The 26,593-nt window shown below is 34.6% G+C and overlaps 1 protein-coding gene across 5 annotated transcripts in view; it reads right to left on the minus strand.

Moving 5' to 3' along the window:
- The window catches only part of mast4 (microtubule associated serine/threonine kinase family member 4), a 141,195-nt gene extending 115,416 nt beyond the window's left edge, over positions 1-25,779 (minus strand). For all 5 annotated transcript variants that reach the window (XM_084115362.1, XM_084115364.1, XM_084115361.1 and 2 more), the window contains exon 1: positions 25,300-25,779. In XM_084115362.1, the coding sequence (XP_083971488.1) occupies positions 25,300-25,569 (270 nt within the window). In that variant the 5' untranslated portion in view covers positions 25,570-25,779. The remainder of the gene's footprint in view (positions 1-25,299) is intronic.
- Positions 25,780-26,593: the final 814 nt, after the last annotated feature.

Here is a 26,593-nt window from a genome sequence, read left to right on the forward strand (position 1 = left end):
CCAGCTCTTTTCAGGTCATTGACCAGCTCCTCCCGTGTAGTTCTGGGCTGATTTCTCACCTTTCTTAGGATCATTGAGACCCCACGAGGTGAGATCTTGCATGGAGCCCCAGTCCGAGGGAGATTGACAGTCATGTTTAGCTTCTTCCATTTTCTAATGATTGCTCCAACAGTGGACCTTTTTTCACCAAGCTGCTTGGCAATTTCCCCGTAGCCCTTTCCAGCCTTGTGGAGGTGTACAATTTTGTCTCTAGTGTCTTTGGACAGCTCTTTGGTCTTGGCCATGTTAGTAGTTGGATTCTTACTGATTGTATGGGGTGGACAGGTGTCTTTATGCAGCTAACGACCTCAAACAGGTGCATCTAATTTAGGATAATAAATGGAGTGGAGGTGGACATTTTAAAGGCAGACTAACAGGTCTTTGAGGGTCAGAATTCTAGCTGATAGACAGGTGTTCAAATACTTATTTGCAGCTGTATCATACAAATAAATAGTTAAAAAATCATATATTGTGATTTCTGGATTTTTTTTTTTTGATTATGTCTCTCACAGTGGACATGCACCTACGATGACAATTTCAGACCCCTCCATGATTTCCAAGTGGGAGAACTTGCAAAATAGCAGGGTGTTCAAATACTTATTTTCCTCACTGTATGCGCTAACCATCTTCAAACTTGCAATGAGGAGCATTTGTAAACCAGTGGTTTTAAACAAAAGAGAATTAAGCTAAATATTTGTGTTTTTTTTCTATTTTACAGTTAAGTGTTACAATATTACAATTTTATTTAGTTTAATAATAATAATAATAATAATAATAATAATAATAATAATAATAATGTCATGTTGATATATGATCACAACTCTTTTTTTTTTAATGAGCAAATAAACCTAGAGCTTTAGAAAAAGAAAAATATATACATAATATACTGTATATCATGAAACCCTAAAAGCATCAGGTTTATCACTAGAAACAATCCATAATAGAATTTACCAACTAAATGTTGCACCTTGAAATATTTTTTTTTTTATAGCAATCAGATTTTCCATTCATAAACAGCACAGGTTATATAATATGTGTGTGAATTTGAAGGCTATCACAGTATGTATAAAGATCCACTAAGGGTTGAAATACGGAGTTCAAAAACATCTGGCCTTGAATAAAGACTTTGCCATTGTTGCCATCACAAACACTACTACACCACGCCGTATGACATAAACGTCCTTTCTTTCCATTGTCAAACACAGTTGAAAAGGCTCATGAGGAGCTGAGTAGCACCAAGATGTGGAACAATGTAAGAGTAGAGGAAGAGGTTCCTCCCAGTGAATATAAACAAATGGAGGCCTAGTGTGTTCTCTAACTGGAAGGGAACTCCCTCTGCTTTGAGGAAAATGATTTATGATACGACACACTCTTCTGTGGAGTTGCTGAAAAGAGCTGCAATGATCTACACAGATGAAAACCAAAACCATGTGAGAAGACCCACATCTTTAGTGGAGAACAAGACCATAATTATGGAAAGACATGAGGTCACCTCCACCTGAGGCCGGTACCGGTAAAGTTCATGTGGCATATCACATTTACATACAAAGTGCTGGTAATACTGGTTATAAATATTTAATTGCACTTATCATTTTTAATATATTTCTTGTGAGAGCTAAGTGTCACATGATCCTTCAGAAATTATTTAAATAAGCTGATTAGATGCTTAGTGATTATTATCAATTATTATTGGTGCTCAATTATTAATAATGGTTATTTTTATTATTATCAATGTTGAAAACAGTTTTACTAAATAATTTTGTGGAAACTGATACTTTTTTGGGATTCTTTGATTAATAGAATGTTCAATGTCAGCTTTTATTTAAAATAGAAACAATTATTTATACATTTAATCAGTTATATACAGTAACGCCTTCTTGCTGAATAAAAGTATTCATTTATTTTTATTTTTTTAAAAACTAACTAAAACAAATTAAACTAAGTAGCATGCAGTGGTGTTCTGAAATGAATCACTAAATATTTTTATTTTATTTTTTTAAGTCATATATTTTCAGGACATTTCAAGTTTGAATTTGACGTGACAGAGGTGGGTGAGTTTTTACTTACTTTTTAATCGAGTGGTGCAGGAATGACGCAAATTTGTTGGCCAAAACACGGAAATGAGTTAGCGTTTTACCAATGGATTTTTTTGATGGGTTTTTGCTTAAATGGCTGAAATAAGGTCTGTGGTGAACACAAGCTCAAGACACTTTCATGCTTTATTCTATGACATAAAATACATCAGTATTACCCCACTCATGAATTTTTTAAGCTGTAACGTGTCTTGAAAAAGGGAGTTGCTAACAAGTGGCTAAATGTGACTACAGAGGCTGTCAGAGAGATTAAACGCCATCACGTCGAACAGGTTAACTCAGTCTGCTTTTACAACCTCTTTATGCTAATAATTGTGCCCTTATAAAGTATTCTAACTCAAACTTTCAGGGAAAATGTTTTTTTGTTTTCAGATAAAAACTTAAGTTGTTGGAAGCTTAGTGATGGCGACGTTGAAGTCGTGGAACCGTGGTGTAGTTAATGTATAGGCTACCTTTAGCTTTTTACTTCAGGCGACTGCATTTAGGCTTCAACATTCATAAAAATTGTGTTTATCTGTGAAAATTATCTTGATGGACAAGACATGTAAGTATCATAAAATTTTGTTGATCACATAGCTTTTTTTTTTTCTTTTTTTTGCGATAATCCAAAAGCCTATGGAAAAATCCTATTGGGAACCAGTGTCCTACAAAGTGATGTCATACCTGCACCACTCTATGAGTCTTCCCATTCACAGCATCATTTTTTCATACGTTTCGCAAACGTGCACGAAAACAAGAGGCGGGATTTAGTGCACAAGCCAATCATAACCAACCATATCCAATCACAGCGCGATTGAAGCATTGCCTCATCTCATGTGACTTTATCCTATTCATTCTCAATTACCCCCCAACAAATCCAATGCATGTGGGAGTCTGTTAAAAAAAAATTAATACATTTGAGAAAGGGGGTCCCCTTATTTTTTAGGGGATTATTTTTTAAAAGTTAAAGAACTTAAAGAACATGCTTCACACTTAAGTGCTCTGAAAGAGCTCTTAATTGCAATGAAAATGAATGAATCACATATTGTTACTGCTCAATATGTGATTCATTCATTTTCATTGCAATTAAGAGCTCTGATGTTATAATTTCTGGGCAAATCAACTCTCACAACTAAACATTCTGACCCAAATACATTTGCCAAAGTCCTCAGGAAGACAAGTCAAGGAGAGCTGCAGCAGGAGGAAATGTGCCTCACAGCCAAGTTTCCACAAAACTTGCAGCTGATATTTCCATCACACCCTGCAAAAAAGTAACTGTGTCACGTTTATGAAAAGCTAAACTATTCTGAATTCTGATGAAGAGCTATGAGGCATCAAAAAGCAGAAGCTACTTTGAATGATTCATTAAATCAACCACCTGGAGCAATCTGGCTTTATGCCCATTGCTGAAAGCAGAGCACAGCATATCTCTAGTTCATGAATCACCCTTCCAAAAGACATTCAGATTATCAACCCAGAGGACTAATAAATAAAGGCAGCTGTTTCAACAAGTAAAAATGCATCTAGATGTGACCATATATGCATATAGGAACCATTTAGGAAACACTTACAATTGTTTCAATGAGGAGCAAAAGCTTTAGATGTGCAGAATATGGTTGCCCAGAGTTGTTTGCCCCACTGACCAATACACTACCACCACACCTTTCACAAACACCACAAAATGCTGTGCTCCTCAGTCAAAACCGTGAGATGAGATATAATCATGCATAGAAAGCAAAAGGCTTGTGTGTGTTCAAAACAATACAATGTTTTCCCAAAATGGAAAAGTTTGAATCCTTTTATATCAACTACAGAAGAAGGACAGAATATCTTAAATATATTGTTTATGTCAGGTCAATGACGATGCTCTGTTTTTTTTATTTATTATTATTATTCAGATATATTCATTTTTTGAAAAATACTTTAATAATGTACTTCATGTATAAAATGACTGGTTTACCTCTATGGTTTGCAGGTTTTTAATCTATAAATTAATTTAGATATTGTGGGGGGCATTAAGCCAAACAGGATGAAACAATTGTCCTGATATTATAAAGGGGGAAAATGTAAGATTGAGATTTACATTATGATGTTTTTAAAGAAAACTTATGTAGTTTGACATAATCTTTATTATTTTATTTCATTATTACTTTATTATTTAAACATCTATAGTATATGTTAACAAATCTGCTTTTTGCTTTATTTCCATTATACATTAATAATTAATTTTTGATTATAAAAAGATAAAAACACGTACACATATGTAAGGAAAATGTTTCCTTTTGACTTTACGGTTACATCACATGACATTTTTAGATCTATATTTTAAAAGTTTAAAGTTTATTTTATGTTTGTCTACTACAGGTTTACATGCATCCAAGGTCATATAAAACTTTCTCATAATATACATTGCACATCACCTCATTTCTCAAAGAGTCAGAATATGATTTGTTTGAAGATTCAGTCTCTCTAAACCCACCTTTCTGCAAGCCAACTCTTCTCTGATTGGTCAAATGGCCCACTCTGTTGTGATTGGTCTACTGCTTACAGCCTATGTCAGAAACAAAATGCCTATTAACATGTCTGAATTTCAGTTCCGGAGGCTTCCTCAGCACTTAATACACAGGATCAAATTGATACGTAAAAACCGACACCATCGTTCATATGTCTGAGTCCTCAAACTTTTGAAATGCATGCAAAGTGGATTTGCAGCACTGAAAACAGAATCTTCTCGACATGTCAACAACACAAACCAAACTCATCCAGGCCTCAGCTACAACTACAGTGTTTGAGGGCGGGTCAAATAAGACGTCGTTCACAGGCATTGTTACGTAGGTATGCAACAGGAAGGGAGACTGGAATTGCTGACAACTCGTTTCAGCAGTTCAGAATTGATTCTTTCTTTTAGAAGACAATAACTTTATTTGTCACACACTTTGAGCTTTGAAACTTTTAAATTCACAAACAGCTAAATTGTATTTGCATAAAGGTAATATTCGAAAAAGCATAGGGGCACTTTACATAAATAAATAAGTAATTCAATAAATGAAACAAACAAGACCCTATTTGACAATAAGGTTGACAATTGAATTCTGATTGGTTGAATACAAACTTACATGGTCTATAGAAATTTAAAGTGTAAGTTAACTAAACTACTAAAATCAACAAGTAATATGAACTAAAGTGACTACATAACCAAAAGTGCAACGCCTACAGCAAACAGAAATATGCCTGCAGAACAGGAGCTAATTTATTACTCATTGTCTGTTTTCATGAGGAGGTAATTTTTAACCCAAGCCTGCTGGACACAAAATAAGATAACATCTCTTTAAATTACCTCATAACTGGTCACTCGCCAAAAAGTTTCTTTACATATCTCAACTGTCCATCGATTATAAAAACAAATGATGTTATAAAATATACCCATGATGCAATTTGGACGTGCTTACAGTTCAAACTATGATTCATACTTGCAGTATAATCTTTTCTGTGGGACAGAGGTTAACTTTATTGTAAAATTGTATTATGTCTCAGTCCCTGATTGTAAACAAGGCAATTTCTCAGAAATTCTCAGAAATTTCTCAGTCAGCACAAAGTTCATTTTGAGACAGTGTGAAGTTAAAAGCTTTAATACATCTATCTTTGACCCAACATACTTTATAAACTTTAGAACAAGATAATGTGGGATTTACAGTTTAGCAGGATTTCAAATAAACAGATATGAAAGGTTATATAATTACAGCATAACTCAAGGAGATAATTATGTCCTGAACTCTCTAAGAAGATTAAAGGTGTGCGTCGGTAAAACATCCACATAAACCATCTTTCCTTGTGGTCTGGATGCCAATGAAGGACAGATATGTGGAGGTCAGTTATTTCTATGGGAGAGTAGCTGTGCGATTTCTGTGACCCATGAAGTGCCTTATGTTGCAGATGAAACGCACCTACTGTCTACTATCTTTTTTTTTTTGTATTGCATTTTTAATTTTTTACATTATCTAAAGAAAATGTTAGTGGTGTTCGCTAAAGCAAACTCAAGCCACACTATTTGGCTGAGGTCTTTCAAGATAGTAAAGACTAAAATCTGATATAAAGTAAAAACTAGCGTTGATTTCATCAGCAATATTTTAATTTACACTTAGTCCAGTGTCAAATGTACTTTTTAGTTTTTATCATATTTAGTCAACCTTTTCCGGTTTTTGTTTAGTCAAATTTTAGAAGACTAAACGTCTGGGAATTTTAGTCTAGCTTTAGTCAATGAAAACTTAGTCCTATTGTCATAATGCTGAATAACGGTTAAAATAATGATCATGAATATTCTGCCACAACGATTGTTGTCATTTGAGAAATGTATTTTTACATTTCATCAGAATTATTGCACACACAAATCAAGAGAATGTCAACTCTTATGCATGGTTTATTTTACCTCATCTAGTTTCCTGATTTATTACTATTTATCATAAAAATGAACATACTCTCTACATTAGGAAATCTTTGCCTGCAGGTTGCAAAGATTAAGTAACACACCGGGCAGAAAATATATCCTTTTAACAGAAAAACTATGATTTGCGGGGGGATCTAAAAATTGTAAAATTGTAAAAAAATAAATAAATAAAAACACTAACACATGGCCTTTTGTGAGCTGTGCTGCAAGAATAGTTGAAATGAATTCTTCAATTAGACAACTCATAGCACACAGGGAAAATAATGATATAACAGAAGCTAAGCCGTTCTGATGCAGGTGTTTCTCATTTTGAGGCAGTCGAGCATAGCGTCAATACAGCGTATACAGGAGAAACACTGTGGAAGCAGTCACTGAATCCATCGGTGTGGAAAATAACTGCACCACAAATTAGAAAGAAACGAAATTAACTCAGTATTGTGCTAAGAAAACAAGACCATCCAACTACCAACTCACAAAAGTGCTTATAGCAGACAAATCAAAGACCTATTTTACAAGAAATGCTGTGGCGTACCATGTGACTCATCAAATGGTAGGCAAATTACATGGTACTGATTACTGTACATTACCATTCAAAAGTTTGAGGCCAGTAAGCCAGACTTATTAAAAAAAAATTTTAAAAGTAAAAAAAAAGAGGATCATATGACACTTATTTAGCTTTAAATTTAGCTCTGCAATCACAGAAATAAATTATGTTTTAAAATATGAAATTATTTTATTTAAAACTGTATAATTAAAACATAATATTCCAAAATAATACTGTTTTCACTGCATTTTTGATCAAATAAATGCAGCCATTGTGAGCAGAAAAGATCTCTCAATAACAATAAAAAGAAAAAACTTATTGATCTCAAACTTCATGCTAATACCATTGGACTCTTCCTCTTTCATGTTTTCTTTTTTGGATACCCTTTTCATGTGTTCTTTTTTGGATATGTACAATGGTAATACTAAACGTATCTGAGATATATTGGGGATACCATATAAATATTGTGGTATAGGAATACGATAAATATAGTCTATCTCAAAAATACCATGGATTTACCATCTGGTATCATCACTGAATCATGGTAGTGCCATATTACTGTTTTGTAAGCGTATTGTTTCACGATTTCATCACCTCACAAAAAAAAAAAAAAAAAAAAAAAAAAAAAAAGCTATAAAGAACAAACAGGTGGAAAAAAAACACTGTTGTTTTTTCACAGCATTCTGCATTTCACTTTCTATTAAACGCCCCTGGGGAGAAAATGTACCATCACTGCTATTTCTGAACCCAGAGAAGAGGAGGTAGTTGTCATGTAAAGAGCTTTATAGAGAATGATGTCCATTTCTCTATTATCAGAAGGGTAGCAATCTGGTAGCAATCTGTTATCAGATGGAAATGTTTTGCTAACTTAAGGACCCGTACATACACCATGCTCTGTGATCAGATTAGTAACACTATATGACATCTCCCAGTGCCGTCATTAATTCATTCAGTAATGCTGGACAGGGATGATGTTGTGTTGCCATCGCCTAGAAACTAATGAGTATCATTTCAGAAGAGATCCTTCTGATCAAACCATTTTATCTGAAGTATTTGTTTCTTAGACATGGTTTTGCTCATGATGAAAGCCAAAAACAAAGCACTCATCTTCTCAAAAGAGAGAGAGAGAACAGACCTGTTATCCGTTCAACCATTTGTTTTTCTCATTCAATCTCTCTCCCTAAGGCAGGGTCAAAGAGAATTTGCACTGTTACATAATTATATAAGACCATTTTTATGAATTTCACAGTTCAACTATTTAAAAAAACTGAGCAACAGTGGGAAAAATTAATGTCAGTGTCCCGGGTAATAGAAGGCATGAATGCCTGCAGCCTGACAAAGCATCAGTTCTCTTTCCAATATGCAGTATTTTACAGTTATATACAATATATTGTTATGAAAGCCTCACGCTCACACAGTGGCATTTGAACACACCATTGATGATTAGAGTTAGCAAAATACAAGCTTTATTTAATTGAAAACACTCAATCCACGGCAATGTAAACACGTTAGTCTGCATCCAAATCTATTTATTTGCAGCTTGCTGACAATGGGAAAGTGTATACTCTCAGTAAATGACTAAACAACAGTACACTAGGACATAGTATCATAAAAATGTCTAACATACCACAGATTGTGGTAAGTAAAAGTAAAATTAAATAAAGTAAACAATAAATAAATAAATAAATGAATAAAACCAATAAATAAGTAAACTATTTTTATTTTTCAATTACAACAATAAAAATAAACAAATAAAAATAAATAAGTAAATCAAAACATAAAATAAGTAAATAAATAAAAAAGTAAATAAACAAATATAAAAAAAGTTCATAAAACTAATCAATAAAAAGAAATAAATATAAATAAAAAAATAATAATAAATAAAAGTATATGAATAAATAAAAGATAAGTAGGGACCTAAATAAAAATAAATGTGCGCTTTGAAAATTCATAAAAATAAAATTTTAAAAAAAGTGTCTCCCAGGCACATTTCAGCATGATATTTTCAATGCAGAATTGGTGTTATGATTCAGGATGCACCAATTCTAGTCTCAAATACTGCATAACAGTTACTCGTAGTGTTGTTCTAACAAACATAATTTAATGGAGGAGGTGAACCTTCACCGAATAATCAGTGAAATTCTGCATATTGCTCCATTGGGTAACGTGAGAATTCAGGGTAGATTTACTTCCTTAAGTGTGCTTGAAGCCCGCTGGAAGCTTGACCCCTGCTCATAATTTTAGCAATTACGTTGAGAATTTGACAACAGGAAGGGGGGAGGGGGGGACTGATTCTCAGTTGTGAGTAAAAGACTTACTCCAGGGAATGGGTGAAAGTTAAAACATTTGTATATTCCCTTTGGTTCTCCCTTTGTTATTAGTGGTTCCTCAATTTTTTTCAATGTTGGTCAGTAAACAAATTCAGTCCCTCGAGTACCAAATATTACTTTTTGGTTCAAGGTTCTAAACCACTGCGGTGTACTTTTTCTTTTTTTTTTTCTTTTTTTGTACTGGGTGCATTTTGCTTTTTGATTTCACGGAATTGGTAGCAAGCTGTGGAGACGCTAAACATTAAGAGTGGCACAGAACACTCACAAACCATTACAGATAACAAATTACAGTTCCTGCACTCATTATAACACACATGGGGCAAAATTAAAACAAGTGGAGATGTTTCCTCTGTAATAGATATATCTCTGACATGAGTCATTTAATTTAGTGGCGATGCTTATGGAGACAAATATGGGATTCGGTTGCTTTGTTGTTGAGCTAGCAAAGTACGGCCTCTGTCTAAATACACACAACAGATATAGGTCATTTACCCTTGCTAACCAACTTATACTGTAAACAGCAGTGTTTGTTTACATGATGTCGTCATAGGAACTTCGTGTGTATCGGATTACTTCACTTTTGCATTACATGGCTGTGAAAACTGATCTTCTGAACTCCAATCCCTCCCAACCAGTGTTGCTAATGTGATTAGCAACTCATTTTCCATTACTACAAATTGTCTGAACATCTGACCAGTGGCATCTCATATGTCACTGTCAGAAATGAATCAACAAGAAGACATATCATATGCAAAAGGTCAACCTCACACGATAGGAGAAGCTGCCCATGTGCCCAAAATAGCCAAGGCTAATATTTTACACCAGACGTGTAAACCGTAGCCACCAGCCACAACAGAAGTGACACATGAAACATGGGGAACTGATGAGGTCTTATTTGGTTATATCTTGCTTAAACCTTTTTTTTTTTTTACATAAAGGTTTTAAAAATATATACTTTTGACAAATGTGTGCAGTGGCATTCAGTAATGATGAGGGCAAAGTCTTCAGTCCTTTAAAAAAAGAAAAAAAAGAAATTTGAAAACAGAAAATATAGAAATAAAAATAAAGGTTACTTAGTATTGACACATTAAATAAATGAACATTAATTAAAACTATCAAAAAGCAATTACAATACAATTTTATTTTGTGTTTTTACAACAATTAAATTAATTTTCTAATTATTAAAATCACTAATAAATACAAAAATAAAATGCACAGATCATGTTTAAAGATTGATGCACAGCTACTTGGGCGCAGACATATCATGCAATCTTTAAACATGATTAAAGATTGCATGATATGTCTGCGCCCAAGTAGCTGTGCTTCGCCTAAGTAGCCGTGCTTCGCCTGTGCTTCCCCATAATATAGTCCCTATCTGCCTAAGAAATCACATAGTGTTAATCTGCATCGCTATTTGTACTCGTTGTGAATACGCAGGCCACAAGAAGTAATTACGTGGGTTTTTTTTTTTTTTTTTTGGATCACTTTTACTCAGGACATGCTAGCTGGCAACAAAGGATTCCATTCATTGTGCTAAGCTAAGCTAGTGCCGACCCTGTCAAACTAAAACAATGCATGCACTGAGACAAAAATGCATTTACCCACCTATCTAAATGTATGAAAGAATGTGAATAAGCCCTATTTCAAAAAACGGTGGAGTGTTCCTTTAACATTAACATTATTATTTAGCCATTAATTCAGAATCAGATCAATTTTAATCATGTGAACAATGCCTGCTTCCCTTGCCTCCTCAACGGAAACACCCCTAAATAGTTCCTCACAAAAAAAAAAAAAAAATCTGTAATTATGTGAACTGCTGCTGATGATTATCAGTGAACATTAAGTTGTGATCTGTTCCTCACAAAGATTTTGTAGGCATTTACAAGACAGAATACAGGTTTCATGCAAACACTGTTCATGCACAACAGAAATAAATAAATAAAAAATAAAGATGTATTGGTGCACCTGATGCATAGTGGACTTTTGAAGACTTCCACAAAATGTGTCAACCAGTAATTCAATACAATACAATTGTGGCAATAAGGTTATACTCTGTCCTACAATGCTTGTGTTTTCAAAGATATAGTAATTGTGTTCCTCAATCCTCAATTGCACAATGGTGTTGCAAAACGTTACATAATACACACAAAGTTAATTCTGGGAGTATTACAAAACCACTTTATTCTGTCAGACACAGTCCATCTGTATGTACCAGTCTGTATGCTCATCAGAACCATATTAAATGTTTTTGTTTTGTTTTTTTCTGATCTTATGTTTTATGTTACCATTCTAGTTAGGTCAGGGGTTAGGTTAGGTCATATATATAAAGCCCAAACTTTTGAATGGCATTAATATATTGGAGAATGGTGAAATGACCAAATTAAAAAGTTATAATATATATGTCCAGAATATATGGAAACTTAAGAATGGCATTTAATGGACAAATAATCCAGATGGTACAGTTACCAACAAAGATTAATGAGGCCATGCCAACTAGCCAAACCTTGAACCCTTGATTTACACAGCAACCATGAACTTACCCTACTGGACTAAATCTCATTTGCAACAGGCATGCATGCATGGAAATGCCAATCAATAACAGTGAGAGTAACACTATAGCCTTGAAACCTTGGAGACCTTCGGCACAAAGCAAAAGCTACAGTTTTTCACAGTATTCAGTCTGACAGTGTCTGAAACAACATCCTAATATTAAGGAGGCTGCCCACACAATTTCAAGCTATTAAGACACAGTGGGTCTAAACAATCCTTCACAGTCACAGTCTGCTGAAGAGTAAATCAGTGGGGTTCATCAATCCCCTTATAACACAGTTCACTCAAGGTTAAAACTCATACCAAAGTGCTACACAGAAACAATAATGTGAGCAGATTTATTTTATTTTTTACATCAATAATTAATGTGCAGTAAATTTTAGAGCCTCAGCCTAGCAGTTAGTGCATGTTTCTACACGTAAACCCATGTTGTTTATACAGGCGATGCGAGTTTGAGTCCAGATTGCATCATTCGTCGATTGTCCGCTTTTCTAAATGTAATTTTCTTTCCTACATGTTCCTGCATGACATTATTAAAAGGAATACTTTACCTTAAAAATAAATAGATTTTGTCAGCGTTTACCAGCCTTCATTTCATTCTAAATGTGCATGCTTTATTTTCATTTTTGGGTGAACTATCGCTTTAATTGGTTCACGGTAAGTTACCTTAATAAATGCACAAATTTAAAAAAAAATAAAAACATACAAGGATAGATACTTCAGAAATCCACCAGAAAAATTATCCAGGCATCTGCGGCTTACTATTTTCAGTGTACTATGATTTTGGAATGCACTAATCTTATCTTGCTAACTATTTTAAACAGGTAGGCTATACTCCCTATCTTAACTGTGAGTAAATAAGCATAGTGACAACTTGATCCTATTATATATATCCCCATTATAACCACTAAGCCATCTACACTGCAAGTGTGATCTAGTTTTGCCACATTGTCTAACAGCTTTGTTGATTTATAATGGGAATAATCCAGTTTTAACCTGTGCCTGCTTTCTCTATATACAGTAAACATACACAATTAAGAGTTACATTGAAAAACTTACAGTGAAAGTGAGTGGGTTTTTAAAGCAGAAATGTGATTCTTGTAATTTTATAAAAGCAATTACATTAATTATTCTGTTAAAATGTGTATTATTTGAGCTGTAAAGTTGTTTAAAACTTTTTTTTTGTATCTTTTTTAGTTAAGTCAAAGTGTTGAAATTGTAAATTTGGAAACACAGAAAAGGTTAGTGTTAGGTTTTTTTTTTTTTTCACACTAAAACAGTGTTAATGCACTTATATTGTTTAAAGGTAGGGTATATGCAAAAAAAATAAATAATAATAAATAAATAAATTATATATATATATATAATATATATAAAACACTCCCAGAATTATAAACACCTTTTGTTATACAGGTTGAAACTTCACATCCTGCTAGCAATCAATAATAGAAGTGCTCTAAATATTAAAATCTGTATATCTTCTGTGGACAAAAAATGTCCGAATGCAATGATATACGATGTCCTACGTACGTGCCTGTCAACACATGTATTTTCGTACCAGTACCCTGCTTGCTCAGACATTAAACATCCTCAGCGAGTTCTATAAGGTTTAAAGTTACATAATTGCCTATCCTAACTTTAAGTGTTGTGACTTTACAATTGAAACTTTACTAATGCAAACATTTTTAGAATTCATGGTTTGGCTATATTCCTTTTAAGTTACATTGTAACCATGGAGTCTGCATGGTGTGTGTTAGCAGACACACTGACATCTGGCATACTTCTCTGTCATTTTGGGAGTTCCTTCATGAATGAACATGTCCAAATAAAGACGAAGAGCAATTTCCTTTTCCTCCACATACAAGAAATGTGCAAGAGCGTATACTCTATCATGCTTCTAAACCACACATCTGTTTATATCCAGAGGGAGGTTGTGTCAACACAGGAAACATGACTTTGCTACTGAGATTTTGCAGGGCTATTGCCAACAGTAAACCTTTAGGGATAATGAACAGTGCAGTGTGAGAGGGGACATGCCTCTTTTAAGACAGTGGGAACTTCTGTGACACCGGGGTGTTCTGGAGAGGCTGACCTCAGCAAAACAGCTCAGTTCAGTAATGTGAGATGTTTAACCTCCAGAGGAACATGATTTAGTTGGAAATGGAGCAGAGGAAATGTTAAGGTCGGGCAGATGTACAGTGATGACGTTAGCTTATGCACTAAAGAGCTGCAAGATTTGTGGATTACAGTTTAGGGTTAGAGGTAACACACTGTAAAACAAACACTGCTATGGAAATCGGGACTAAATGTATAATTTTCAATCAATCAATCAATCAATCTATCTATCTATCTATCTATCTATCTATCTATCTATCTATCTATCTATCTATCTATCTATCTATCTATCTATCTATCTATCTATCTATCTATCTATCTATCTATCTAAAATAAAATTAAGAATTTGATTCAATAATTCAGGCTAATTATTAATTTAACAGGCCTTTGTGTAGTGCAAGGAGAATCATGGAGGTCTATAAAATCTCACTCATCTCAATAGTCTATGATCAGCCAGCAATCAGTATCAGTATCAATAGTTGTTGCAGCACATATGCAACAAAGTGGTCTGTTCTTTGATGCAATTAATTAAAGTGGCCTTACTACACAATCAAATCATCACCAGCATGGTATAAATATGCAAAATGGCTGCCCACTGCTCTGGGTGTGTGTGTCCACGGTTTGCAGTGCATGTGTTCATGTTCACTACTCACTACTCTGTGTGTGCACTAACTTGGATGGGTTAAATGCAGAGGACAGGGATACCATACTTGGCCTTCACATGTCACTTAAATTAATAAATTATATTAAAATTATAATAAACACTGAACAATCCAAGCACTGTGGACGTCAAATAGAACAAAGCAGTATAATGAGAGCAATTTAGTTTTTCTTTTCTTTTTTTTTTCTTTTTTATTGCAGACAGTGCATGAAAGAGTGTTGAGCAACCAGGACACAGTTCCCTAAAAAAACGGATGTTTACCAAGCTTTTCACTTTCCCTGGATCCTCAGGCTTAGTGCTTTTTAATCCAGTATTATTAACAGAATCCATCTCAAACAGTTCCATCACTTCACAAGATTGAATATAGAGACAGATTTATGAAGAACAGACACCATAGTTTACATTGCAAAATGGTTTGATGTTACCGCACCCAAGTTTCCACACAGGTGTTAACAGGCTGGCAAAGAAGAAAATAATAATAATAATAATAATAATAATAATAATAATAATATTATTATACACACAATTATTTTTTTATTTTTTCTTCATTGCCAGCCTGTTAACACCTATGTGGAAACTTGGGTGTGGTAACATCATTATATATGCTGGTGCACCAACAAAAAGTATAGCACCATAATAGCACCAATCAAACAACTTTGTCAGCATTATTCAATCAGCAGCTTAAAATTCAACACCATTTCAGTTTTCTAATAACATTTTGTTTTCAAAAGTTTATATTCTAAAACTCATACTGTGTAAAACTTAGGCTATAAGCACAATTGTGAATATGCTTATTTTGACGTAGCCATAAAGTAGACTAAATGCAAAATCTGCAACACTGACATAAGTTGATGGGGGGGGGGGGGGGGGGGGGGGGGGGGGTTAATGTTTGAGGATTTCTTACCCTACACCCATCAGAAGATGCCCACGCTGGTGACGTGAAATTCCTTCTCAATGCCATTGTTGTTTCATTAAAAGGTTCCCCCAAAAGCCAATGCTATCTCTCTCATTTCAACAGTCGACCAAGCGAAACCAATAAATCAACAGCAAACAGACAGACATGCTGAGGATGACATCACCCGTAATGGACACAGGAGAAACCCTAAACAGATTAAGGGCAAATCCTCTTAGCAAGTAAGCCATTCACCAACACTCTACATCCTCTTTACAGGTCCGAGAAACCCTGTTAAAATAAATGGATGGTTATTTATAACCTCGGAAATGGACTTTCACTTGTTGAATCCTATCGACAGCTCTTCAACAGATAATTCAGATTGATAAAAAAAAAAAAAAAAAAAAAAAAAAAAAACACACACACACACACACACACAGACCAGCACTCATATTTCTGAGAACAATGTACTGTCATGAGGTCACTGGTCAAAATATGACTAAAAAAGATTCAAAGGTATGACATTTTGAAACAGATTACGACAATAATCAAGGAAAGATAACAAATACTGTATTTTAGGCTTGCAAATGTAATATCATTTTGAGGATTGCATTAGTGCGGAACTGGAGTGTTTCTGAGACTTTGTTTACACTGTATACAAAATTTTACAGACTAAACTTTATGACTATTTTGCAAGATATGAAATCAGATCGATTTATTCAGATATTGAAATCAAAATATTGCTACAGTAATGATGTAAGCATCAGCATAATGCTTTCTCATGCATAATTAAAACTGCTCATTCACACATTCACTAGTGAATGCTAAATACAGTGGTTTGGCTTTTTTGCATTGTGACATTATTTTCAGAACAATTAAGCAAATTTTACCCCAATAAATGTTTGTTTTTTTGTATGTAACATTTGCTTTACGTAATTGTTGCATTTCAAGTGACAAGACAAAAAAAGACAGACATGTCTGAGGGGAAAAAAAGAGCTGAGGAGAATCAACATACGAAAGGCCGGAGAGTGGATTCAGCCACAGAAAAGTGGCACAGTCTGTCCCAGAGATGGAGGAGCCAGCTCTTCGGGAGATGAACGCACCAACTCCTTCCCCCAGAGGAGGGTCGGGTTGAGAATCATTTGTTGAGACAAATTTCTGTAAAAGACCAGTTTCTTCTATCTCTCAGTCTCAAGAGGGTGGTGATGGCAGTGTGCGATGCTGTGCCTTGCCACTCATCCTCCTCCTCTATCGCCAATGGGCAGTGCTGTGCGCTTCAAGGACGCGATGCCTTCTCACCTTCCCCCCTGCCCAACCGTGGAGCCAGGTAAGTGTTGGACCGCAAACTTGGTCCCCACTCTGGGACACTGTGCCTTCCAGGTTGGGCCCCTGTGCTCCACCTCACTGCCACACTGTCAGTACATCTGTGGTCCCTCTGACCCCGCTTGTTCGGCATCTGGAAGCCTGGCTAACACTTCCAAGCCCATCTCGCTGGCTCATTCGGACCTTCAAACTATCAAATAGTTCGCCCGGCGTGCCACTAGGTTCGAGGCATCCGGTTCATCTCAGTGGCGGCCAAGGATGCTCCTGTCCTGCGTGCGGAGATCACAATCCTACAAGCAAAGGACACGATAGAGCCGGTCCTTCCAGCCAATATGAAGGCGGGTTTTTACAGCCCGTACTTCACTGTACCCAAGAAAGGCAGTGGGTTACGGCAGTGGGTTAACATCAACAGAGGATCTCTTTTACCGGTATGGAGTTAGATTCGGTAAACAGCAAGCCTCGTGGACGAACGCGCTCAGTTGGTGCTGAACTGCCTGAACTCGTTCAAAATAAAACACGTCAGCAAATTATAATTCAATGGATTGTTATTGCTGCTTCCACTGACACCAGTGTGTAATATACAAACTATAAATGTATTGTTGTGCTAGTACTTATGTGTATTTAAATGTCTGAAACCTAAGATAAACATTATGTGGTTGGAAATACTGAATAGTTGTACACACAAGAACTAATACTCAGCTACACACACACCTACACCTACAAAGAGACAAATACCACAAACACATTATTAAAATGTTTACACAACTGATTCGTCATAAGCCACTTCTTCAGATGATCTTTAAAAGTGTGATAAGTACTTATTGACTGCGGTAAACTATTCCAATATTTGCTCCCTATTACAGATAATACTTTCTGGCCAAAAGATTTTCGCCTAACGCCTCCACTTCACAATCCCCTCAAATGATAGACCTGGTACCAATTAGAGCCCGACCGATAAAGGATTTTTAAGGCCGATACCGATACAAATATTTGGTGATTTAAAAATCCGATATATCGGCCGATATACTTTTTTTTTTTTTTTTTTTAATCCAGAAACGTGTAACAAAACATGAACAGATTTTCCCTAACATTAGTTATTTGTAGTTATTTAAGATTCCTCAGCCTTACTAAAATAATATAATGCAGTTTAAAAATAAATTATTTTTTTTTTAAATTAACTTTATTGTCACAACAGAACAGAATATATTAAAGTTCTGATAAATATAATGTATATTAAAAATACAAACTTAAGATACGAAACTTAAAGTCCTTTGAACAAAAAAAATCAACTATTATTAATATTGACAGTAATAATTTAAAAAAAATCAATGATGATGATATTATTATTATCATCATCATTTGTATTATTATTATTAAACAAGACAAAGGTCACTCCTAATTCTATCCATCTATTCCATCAAGCTACAACAAACCATTTTCAATCATCATTTGCTGCCTGCCTTCTAAAATCTACTACTTAGTGATGCACTAAATACATTATGTGAGGTAATTAACACATGGTTACCGAGTCGATCGTTCCCTGGGATGCGTTTTCATGAAAATCGAATGTAAAGAGTTTTATCTCTAAAAACAGATTAACGTTAGCTTATAACGCTAGTATATAAGAGTAAGTAAAAGTAAATCGCTAGTTAATACCACTAACAAGGCTCAAAATAGCCTCACACTAACACAGTAGCATAATGAGGGTCCCTACATGCAAACCGAAGCATTGAGAACTTTGTAAGTGTACAGACAGTTTAATAAGAAGATACTTTATAAAGACAGTACATTACGCGTCGTGTTTACAGGCATCATCTTGGAAAACAGTCTCGAATAGTCGAGTCACGAACGCCGCGCTACGTTAGATTTCACAAACGTAATTCCTATTGACCAGCTCACTTAGCACGCCGTTCGTGACTCGATTAGTCGAGTCTGTTTTCCTAGATGATGCCTGTAAACGTGTAATGTACTGTCTTTATAAAGTATCTTCTTATTAAACTGTCTGTACACTTACAAAGTTCTCAATGCTTCGGTTTGCATGTAGGGACCCTCATTATGCTACTGTGTTAGTGTGAGGCTATTTTGAGCCTTGTTAGTGGTATTAACTAGCGATTTACTTTTACTTACTCTGTGCCCCATATACTAGTGTTATAAGATAATCTGTTTTTAGAGATATAACTCTTTACATTCGATTTTCATGAAAACGCATCCCAGGGAACGATCGACTCGGTAACGATGTGTTAATTACCCCTACAGTAACGCACACTTGGATTTCACACACGTGTAAAAGAAAAGCTAACTTTTATGCACAGGCTAGCTGCTATGTTTGATACTTTTTCTCTCTGTCTAAATATTCACTCCTCGCCTAACTTACGTTTTACAATGCAGGGACTGGAACTACAGATATGCTAGTTATAAATACAGTAATTATTACTTTATTTAGGCAGAATAAGTTCGTTGTAATTTCCAAGCTCATTGATGTTAGCAGTCTTCCTTGTAGAGTGCGCTCTGGTGGACAAACTATGCAGCGCCAACACTCATAACATGGTTGAAGGGTGTTTAGTCCGCTTTTATTTTATTTTTTAAATATTCATTTATCGGCCGTTATAAATGCCGATACCGATAGTTTGGAAAATGCCTAATATCGGCTGATAATATCGGCCCGCCGATATGTCGGGCTCTAGTACCAATACCGCAATCTGTCCTCTGTTTTATAAATTAATTTAACGGAGGTGGGGCAAGCCCATGCCAGACCTTATAAATAAAACATTTATATTTGAATTGGCATATTTGAATTTTTTTACATTTTCAAAACTCTAAGCCAATATATATATATAGATATAGATATAGATATAGATATAGATATAGATATAGATATAGATATAGATATAGTTACAGTAATGAAATGAGAGGGGTAATGAAACAATTTTATCGCCTTCTTATACAGTGATTCTATTAACTTTAGAGTTGTGTCACCTATGAATGACCAACTATTACAACAATACTGAATATGTGAAAAAATCATTGAATGTAAATACAATCTAGCAGCACCAACTGTCAAAAAGGGCCTAATGTACTTAAAATATTTTAAATAAAATTTTATAATATTAGATTTTTTTATAATATAATATTTTTTTTTTAAAGTTAGAGTAGAATACAAAGCAACCCCAAGATACGTAAACTCTTTAACAATTTCAAGCTCCTCCCCTCTCAGGAATACATTTTTTGCAAACATCATAGACAGGTTTTTTTTGTGTGTTCAATAATAAACCTGTTCTGGTACGCCAATCTTGAATATTGGTCATAGCAGAAGTCAAAGTAATCGAAGCTTTTTCAAAATTCATAGCATGGGTAAAAATTACTATATCGTCTGCATACATCTGAACCTTTACATCTTTACATAATTCAAGTAGATCATTAATATAAAGTGAAAATAAAATTGGTCCCAAAATAGAGCCTTGTAGAACCCCCTTGGGGCAAGCAAGGTAAGAAGATTTTGTACCATTAATGCACACACATTGTCTCCTACTTGAAAGATATGATTTTAAGTATTGCCTCTGAAAATTTTTTATTTGTTAGTTTAGATAAAAGCACCGGATGGTCAACAGTGTCAAATGCCTTCTTGATCTAAAAAGATAGCACCAACACGCACTCTAATCTAATAAGCATTTGTCTTTCTCAACAAACAAACAATTTGCGGATTCTGTTGAATAATTGCTGTGAAAACCAAATTGCATTGGATGTAAAGAAGTAAAACCATCATTTAGATGATTAGTCAAAAGCTTAGCTACCCATTTTTCTGCTACAGATATAATCGGAAGGATGCTAATTGTCCTATAATTTTTCAAATTTGATTTATCTCCAGATTTATAAATTGGGATAACTGTAGCCACCTTCCAAGCAGATGGAACAACTGCTTGCCTAAAGGACAAATTTACCGTGTGTGTTATTGGGCGCACTAAAGAATCTTTATTAGATTTTTTTTTTAAATGTCAAGCCCATAGCACCAAGCCCTTTGCTTAAGAGCTTTTTAATGCATCAATAATATTAGCTACTTTTAATTCAGTTATTTCATCTATTTGAAAAATAGGCTGATCAAAATTAATAGGTCTGTAAGTAATGCCTTTTATGGTAAAAAGTTGGGTTAATTCATCAACTGAATTTATCAAATGTGTATTAAAATTAGTAGCTATAGTTAAAGAATCCTTTACTTATATACTGTTAATTTTAAAGTTCAAAACTTTTATCCATGTTCTTTTGTTTTCCAGCTAATCTATTAATAGTTGGCCAGATTTTTCTCCCATACCCTTTTGACCCCTCAATAATGTTCATTAAACAAAACCTGCCTTTGGCCTTTCGTAAAGTTTGTATTACTTTATTCCTCATAGAAGTATATTTAAACTGATCAGTTTATAAGACCAGTATTCAACGATTCTGCAGAGGGCTGCTTTCAATTTCAAATACTCACGCTCGCTTTGTGAAGAGCACTCACTCATGCGGCTGTGTGCGACTCCATAGTTAAATGTACTTTCATCTCAAAATGGTTTTATGACGTGAAATTAACGTAAACACAGTCAGTTATGTCTTAAGGGATTAAACAGACAGGACAAAACGTCTAATATTCAAAAGAGATCTGTGCATTAGTGTGAATGCAGCTCATTAGAGTGAATGCAGCTCATTAGATCTCCCGCTGTCTATGATGTTACCAGTAATAATCCAACAACAGTAAAGCTGAGAAATAGAAAAATCCCTCACAGCTCTTGAATGGAAAACGTTCAGATAGCCTACTCCTTAATACTGAAAGCACTTTGTTTATTGCTTGTAATCTTTTTTTTTCTCTCTTTATTATTTACTAGCTTGTATGTTTTGAAGCTATATTAGCTATATTATTTGAAAAAGTACTTATAATTACATATGTAATTAAATAAAAACATTTTTAAGTTTTATTAATAAAATAAATTAATTAAAAAAAGAAAGATCAAGAATCGATTTGGAATCGGATCATGAAGTGCCTAAAGATTCCCACCCCTACAATACAATGATGTATTGCTTGTCTTTGTTGAATAATACAGAAGATAAAGAGCTTAAAAATAATACAATTTTAAATCACAATATTGTCCATTGGCTCGTTTTGTTACACAAAGGTTTTTGGGTTCTCAGACGAGATCCCAATTCTTCAGTTCAGTTCTGACATAACGTCGCAGTACCCTCCTTCAGGGAATGGAGGTTACATAAGTAGCCAGACAATTCTGCTCCATAAGCGAGAAACATTGGTTTTGCGATTTTCACAGAATCATAGATATATACTCTTGTATTCTATGTTCATTTTTTGTTTTTCCTTTTTGTCATCATCTTTGCTTTATTTTTCATGAAGCATTATTTTGCTTCGCTTCAGCTGTGATAAAGAGACATCCACTCTTGAATTGCATGGGAGGGGAGTTGAATGAAGGGAGGGGAATGTTTGTTTGGGGTTATTTCAAATCTCAACGGCATTTCTCAGAAGTCACTTACTGCACCTTTAAGACTGGAAAGGAGAAAGTGTTTAACATTCAGAGCCACTTGCACTGTAAAAAAAAAAGAAAAAAAAAAAAGAGGCATTTTATTTTAGTAAACTAAACTTAATTTACTTCATTTCCAATGTATTTAAATTGAAGAAAAAAAAAATAATAATAATAATAAATAATAATAATAATAATAATAATAATAATAATAATAATAATAATAATAATAATAATGGTACAGAGAGGAATTAAAACTCCAATAAAAAGAAAAAAGAAACCAATATACCATATAATGAGTTGAGATCTTTTTTTTTTTTTTTTTTTTTTTTTCTTACAGTGTGGCTAAAACCAGTTAGCCTATACCCTGGCCACTACACCACAACCACAGTCCCAGAAAGCTATCTGCCACACCTTTGAGCATCAAAGAAACGTTCAGGACAGTGTCGCAGTGTTGCTGTCTTTGCATTCACAGCCTTTACTTTTCTGGGGCAGTATTCATGAGGGAAGGGTGAAAAGGGAAAGAGGCTATTTAAAAGACCTGAAATGGGGTTGATGAGTGAAAGTGTTCAGGTTTGGGTCGAACTACTGTAAGTGCGCAAGACAGCTTTGCTATGCTCACATGGCTGAGACAGACCACCACCACAAGTAAACAATATGGTTCACAATAGTAAAAATTACAATGAACTGTCAAATTTGAGAAGTAAGTAATTTTGTGCAGTGAGTGATGTTCTTTGAAGAACAGTAAATAAATGGATTTCTCATACTAAAAGTGGTGTTATCATTCAATATAAATTTATAAAATGTATTTATTCTGTGAACCCAGATACTGTCAAATCAGTAACAATAAAAATTAAAATTGAAGACCCAAACATTTTGGGGTGTTTTACATGAAATGAGATGCATAGATTCAACCATACATTTGGTTTTTAGACATCTTGCATGCATACACAATCTGCTGATTGTGCATGAACATACTTTTAGGATGAAATGCAGTTTTTTTACGTTGACATTTAGCAACATTCACCCTTTAGACATATGAAGCAAGAATATATGCATGGTAAAACATGTGACTGGAGCATGCAACATTCTTTTTACCCTTAAAGAGTAAATATTGTGATGGTATACACATAGTACCGAATGATTACTATATTAATGCATTTTAAAATGTTACTCTAAGATACTTCAAATAAGTCCATAATGTCCATGTCTACAGCACAAAGTACGTAGGCTAATTGATAGTATCAGACGATAATGACAGTTTATTTTTAATGAAAATATTTGTTTTTTCCTCCTTTACAACAACATTACATGGTCAATAATCCAGATACTTACATGTCCTTAATTCTGCTGCTAAAACATCATAGTATGTAGATTAAACCCTTTAATTATTGTTCATATGAAGGGTCTATAAATATGCAGTAGTTGGAATTTCTTTATGTAAACAAATAAGTTGTGGTGGAATGTAAGTCACACTGTTTCTTAGAAGTCTATCTTCAGCACAGCATTTACATCGTTTAATCGCACTCAGTGTAAAAAGGCCCTTAATACTGTGGAAAAAGGGTAGATCTTTCTCGCAAACCACTCGTTCCCACTCACTTGACCTGACTGCAAGCAAACATTAGATGACATGGCTCTTGAGAGTAACAAGAATCTCAGGTATCTGATTGGTGTAACAAAGCCATCTAATCCTCAGGCAAGGCAATAAGACGTCACAGTGAAAAGGTCTGACATCATGCTGGATAAACCAGTCAGAAAAAGTTTGACAATGACTAACCTACTTTTCAAGTTATACTATCCCTCTTTAATTGTAAGAACCTCCTGTATGAAACAAGCAAAAGGACCTTCTGTTTTTTATCAACCAAACAGGACATATACAGATGAATGAAACTGAAACAAGATAAAACCGTATGCGAGAAAGTTTGTGTAAACAAGCACCTACAAATTACAGCTTTGTAATCAAATTAATGATTGAAACTCCCTCAAAGAGTCTGCAAGCACTGAGATGTACAATAGTAATATGCCTCTAGACTTATAACTTAATGAAATTCACAACTCATTTTATTTCCATAATGTGGCATATTTATATGAAACAGTATAAACAAGAAAGAAAGAAAGAAAGAAAGAAAGAATTTATTCAAAATGTTGTCATCTTTGCATTTGTTTGGCTCTTTCAAAATTCATTTAAAATGTCTTTTTGCATTTTAACATCTCAATTTGAATAATGTTATTAAATATTTTGATAAAACAAACAAGTAAATATTCATATTTGTAAATTATTATTTGATTAAATAAACAATTATTTTGGGGCCTATTAATGAAGGAACTCTGAATTGTTGATCACAAAAAAAAAAAAAAAAAGTTGCCACATTGTTGTGAGGTCTGTATTTTATAGTAATGTAACTTTGCAAATTTGTGCATATTGAAACGTTTTTGTCAGCCAATCATGAATAAAGCAACTTTATCTTTGTAAATGGTAACGTGTAGAAGAAGAGAAAAATATATGGCAATGTAATATGCAAATAATAGGCTACGAGACCATTCTCAGTATGTGACTTAACAGTCTCACGAGCGCAATTCAGTATGCATGTTCTCACGAAAGAGGAGAAATATATACACCTGTAATCTATCCCAAACAGACTCCAAAACTAACTTAAACCCAGTACAGTAACAATACGGGAAATATTTTTTCACCGTGTCAACAGCAGCACTGCGGAGCGTTTTCACTCAAACAAACACACCTGCAGTCGCGCGCTTACATCGGTGATCAAACATACACAGACTGAATGTCTCATGAGTGTTTAGTAGTGCTATTAATCAATGTACTTTACCATTTCGTCCTCGTCACTGTCCCCTTCATTTTCTCCTTCATCTTGTTCATCCCCATTTCTTGCTTTTATCTCGTCGCAGCATGCAGCGAAATCATTTCCCTTCACTTTTTCGTCAAGACCTACAAAATCTGAGGAGTGACATTGAAATTCCTCAAATTGTAATTCGGGTTCATACGTCTCGGCTCGCGCCTCGCCTTCTGACAGCGTGTCGGAGCCTGATGAATTGTCTCCACCGTCGCCTCCAAATGTTTCTGACTGCTCACTCTCCATTGCCCTAAAACATCTCGGTAATTGTCTTAAACTACTGACATGCTGAAGGACAACTTATCTGAGCTCCAGCTAAGCGCCCGAGAGAACTTCCCTCACTGTGCTGCTGTAATTTGAACGAACATGAGTGTTAACCAGCCATTGAAAGTGAAGTTTGTATTGCAGCACTGGAGCGCGTCCTCTGCTCAACTCATCGCTGCAGCGTCTTTAACTGAAGTCTGCGCTCATTGGCTGAGCAAACCCCGCCCATCAGCCAATGAGAAAAGCTGGTCAAGTCCTTTTAAATCAATGGCGCACTCTCAGAAAAAGGTTTGTCCAAAGAACACGGAAAGGAATATAAACGGGACAGTATCGTTTTATTAAAATAAGGGGCACTGGCCATTTTTATACCACACATGCCATTTGAGATTTAAGTAAGAGTTCCGAGCACATGAATGACCAAGCGACGGCGTATTTACAAGTAAATAAGTAAATAAATAAAATAAAACGATAACACAATAGTTGCCGAGTAATCACGTTGGAAGAGGCGTGTTTGACTTGAAACATTGCGGAAAGCTGAGAACTGTAAAATATGATATTAAGTGTTTTTTATTTATTTATTTATTTTATATATATTTAAAAGTGTGATGTCGCAGCCTATAGGCTATAGGAACAGCTTGAGAGAACACTGGTAAAGTTAATCTCTCACCTTTCATGGCTCGCTAAAAACAAAAAAAATAGTTTTGATGACATCTATTAATAACGATAGAAACTAATTGTTTACATGATTTTAAAGATGTAGCTGTGATTTGGCTTTATTGTGCACCATATGCATGAATTTGAATTGCTTAACATAATATATATAGATTTTTTTTCTAAATGTCATAATCATTTGTTAACAAACAAGTGTGCATTACTTCAATGAGCTCATTGTTTATGCATTAAATGATTACATTGTTTAAATTAATTCATTTTTTGCTAACTGTGATTTTGTACAGTATATGTAGCCTACATTTCTGAAATACATAACTTAGACAGTTACCTCTGA

The sequence above is a fragment of the Abramis brama genome (genome assembly GCF_963993115.1).
Source record: "Abramis brama genome assembly, chromosome: 5".
NCBI classification, from domain to species: Eukaryota; Metazoa; Chordata; class Actinopteri; order Cypriniformes; family Leuciscidae; genus Abramis; species Abramis brama.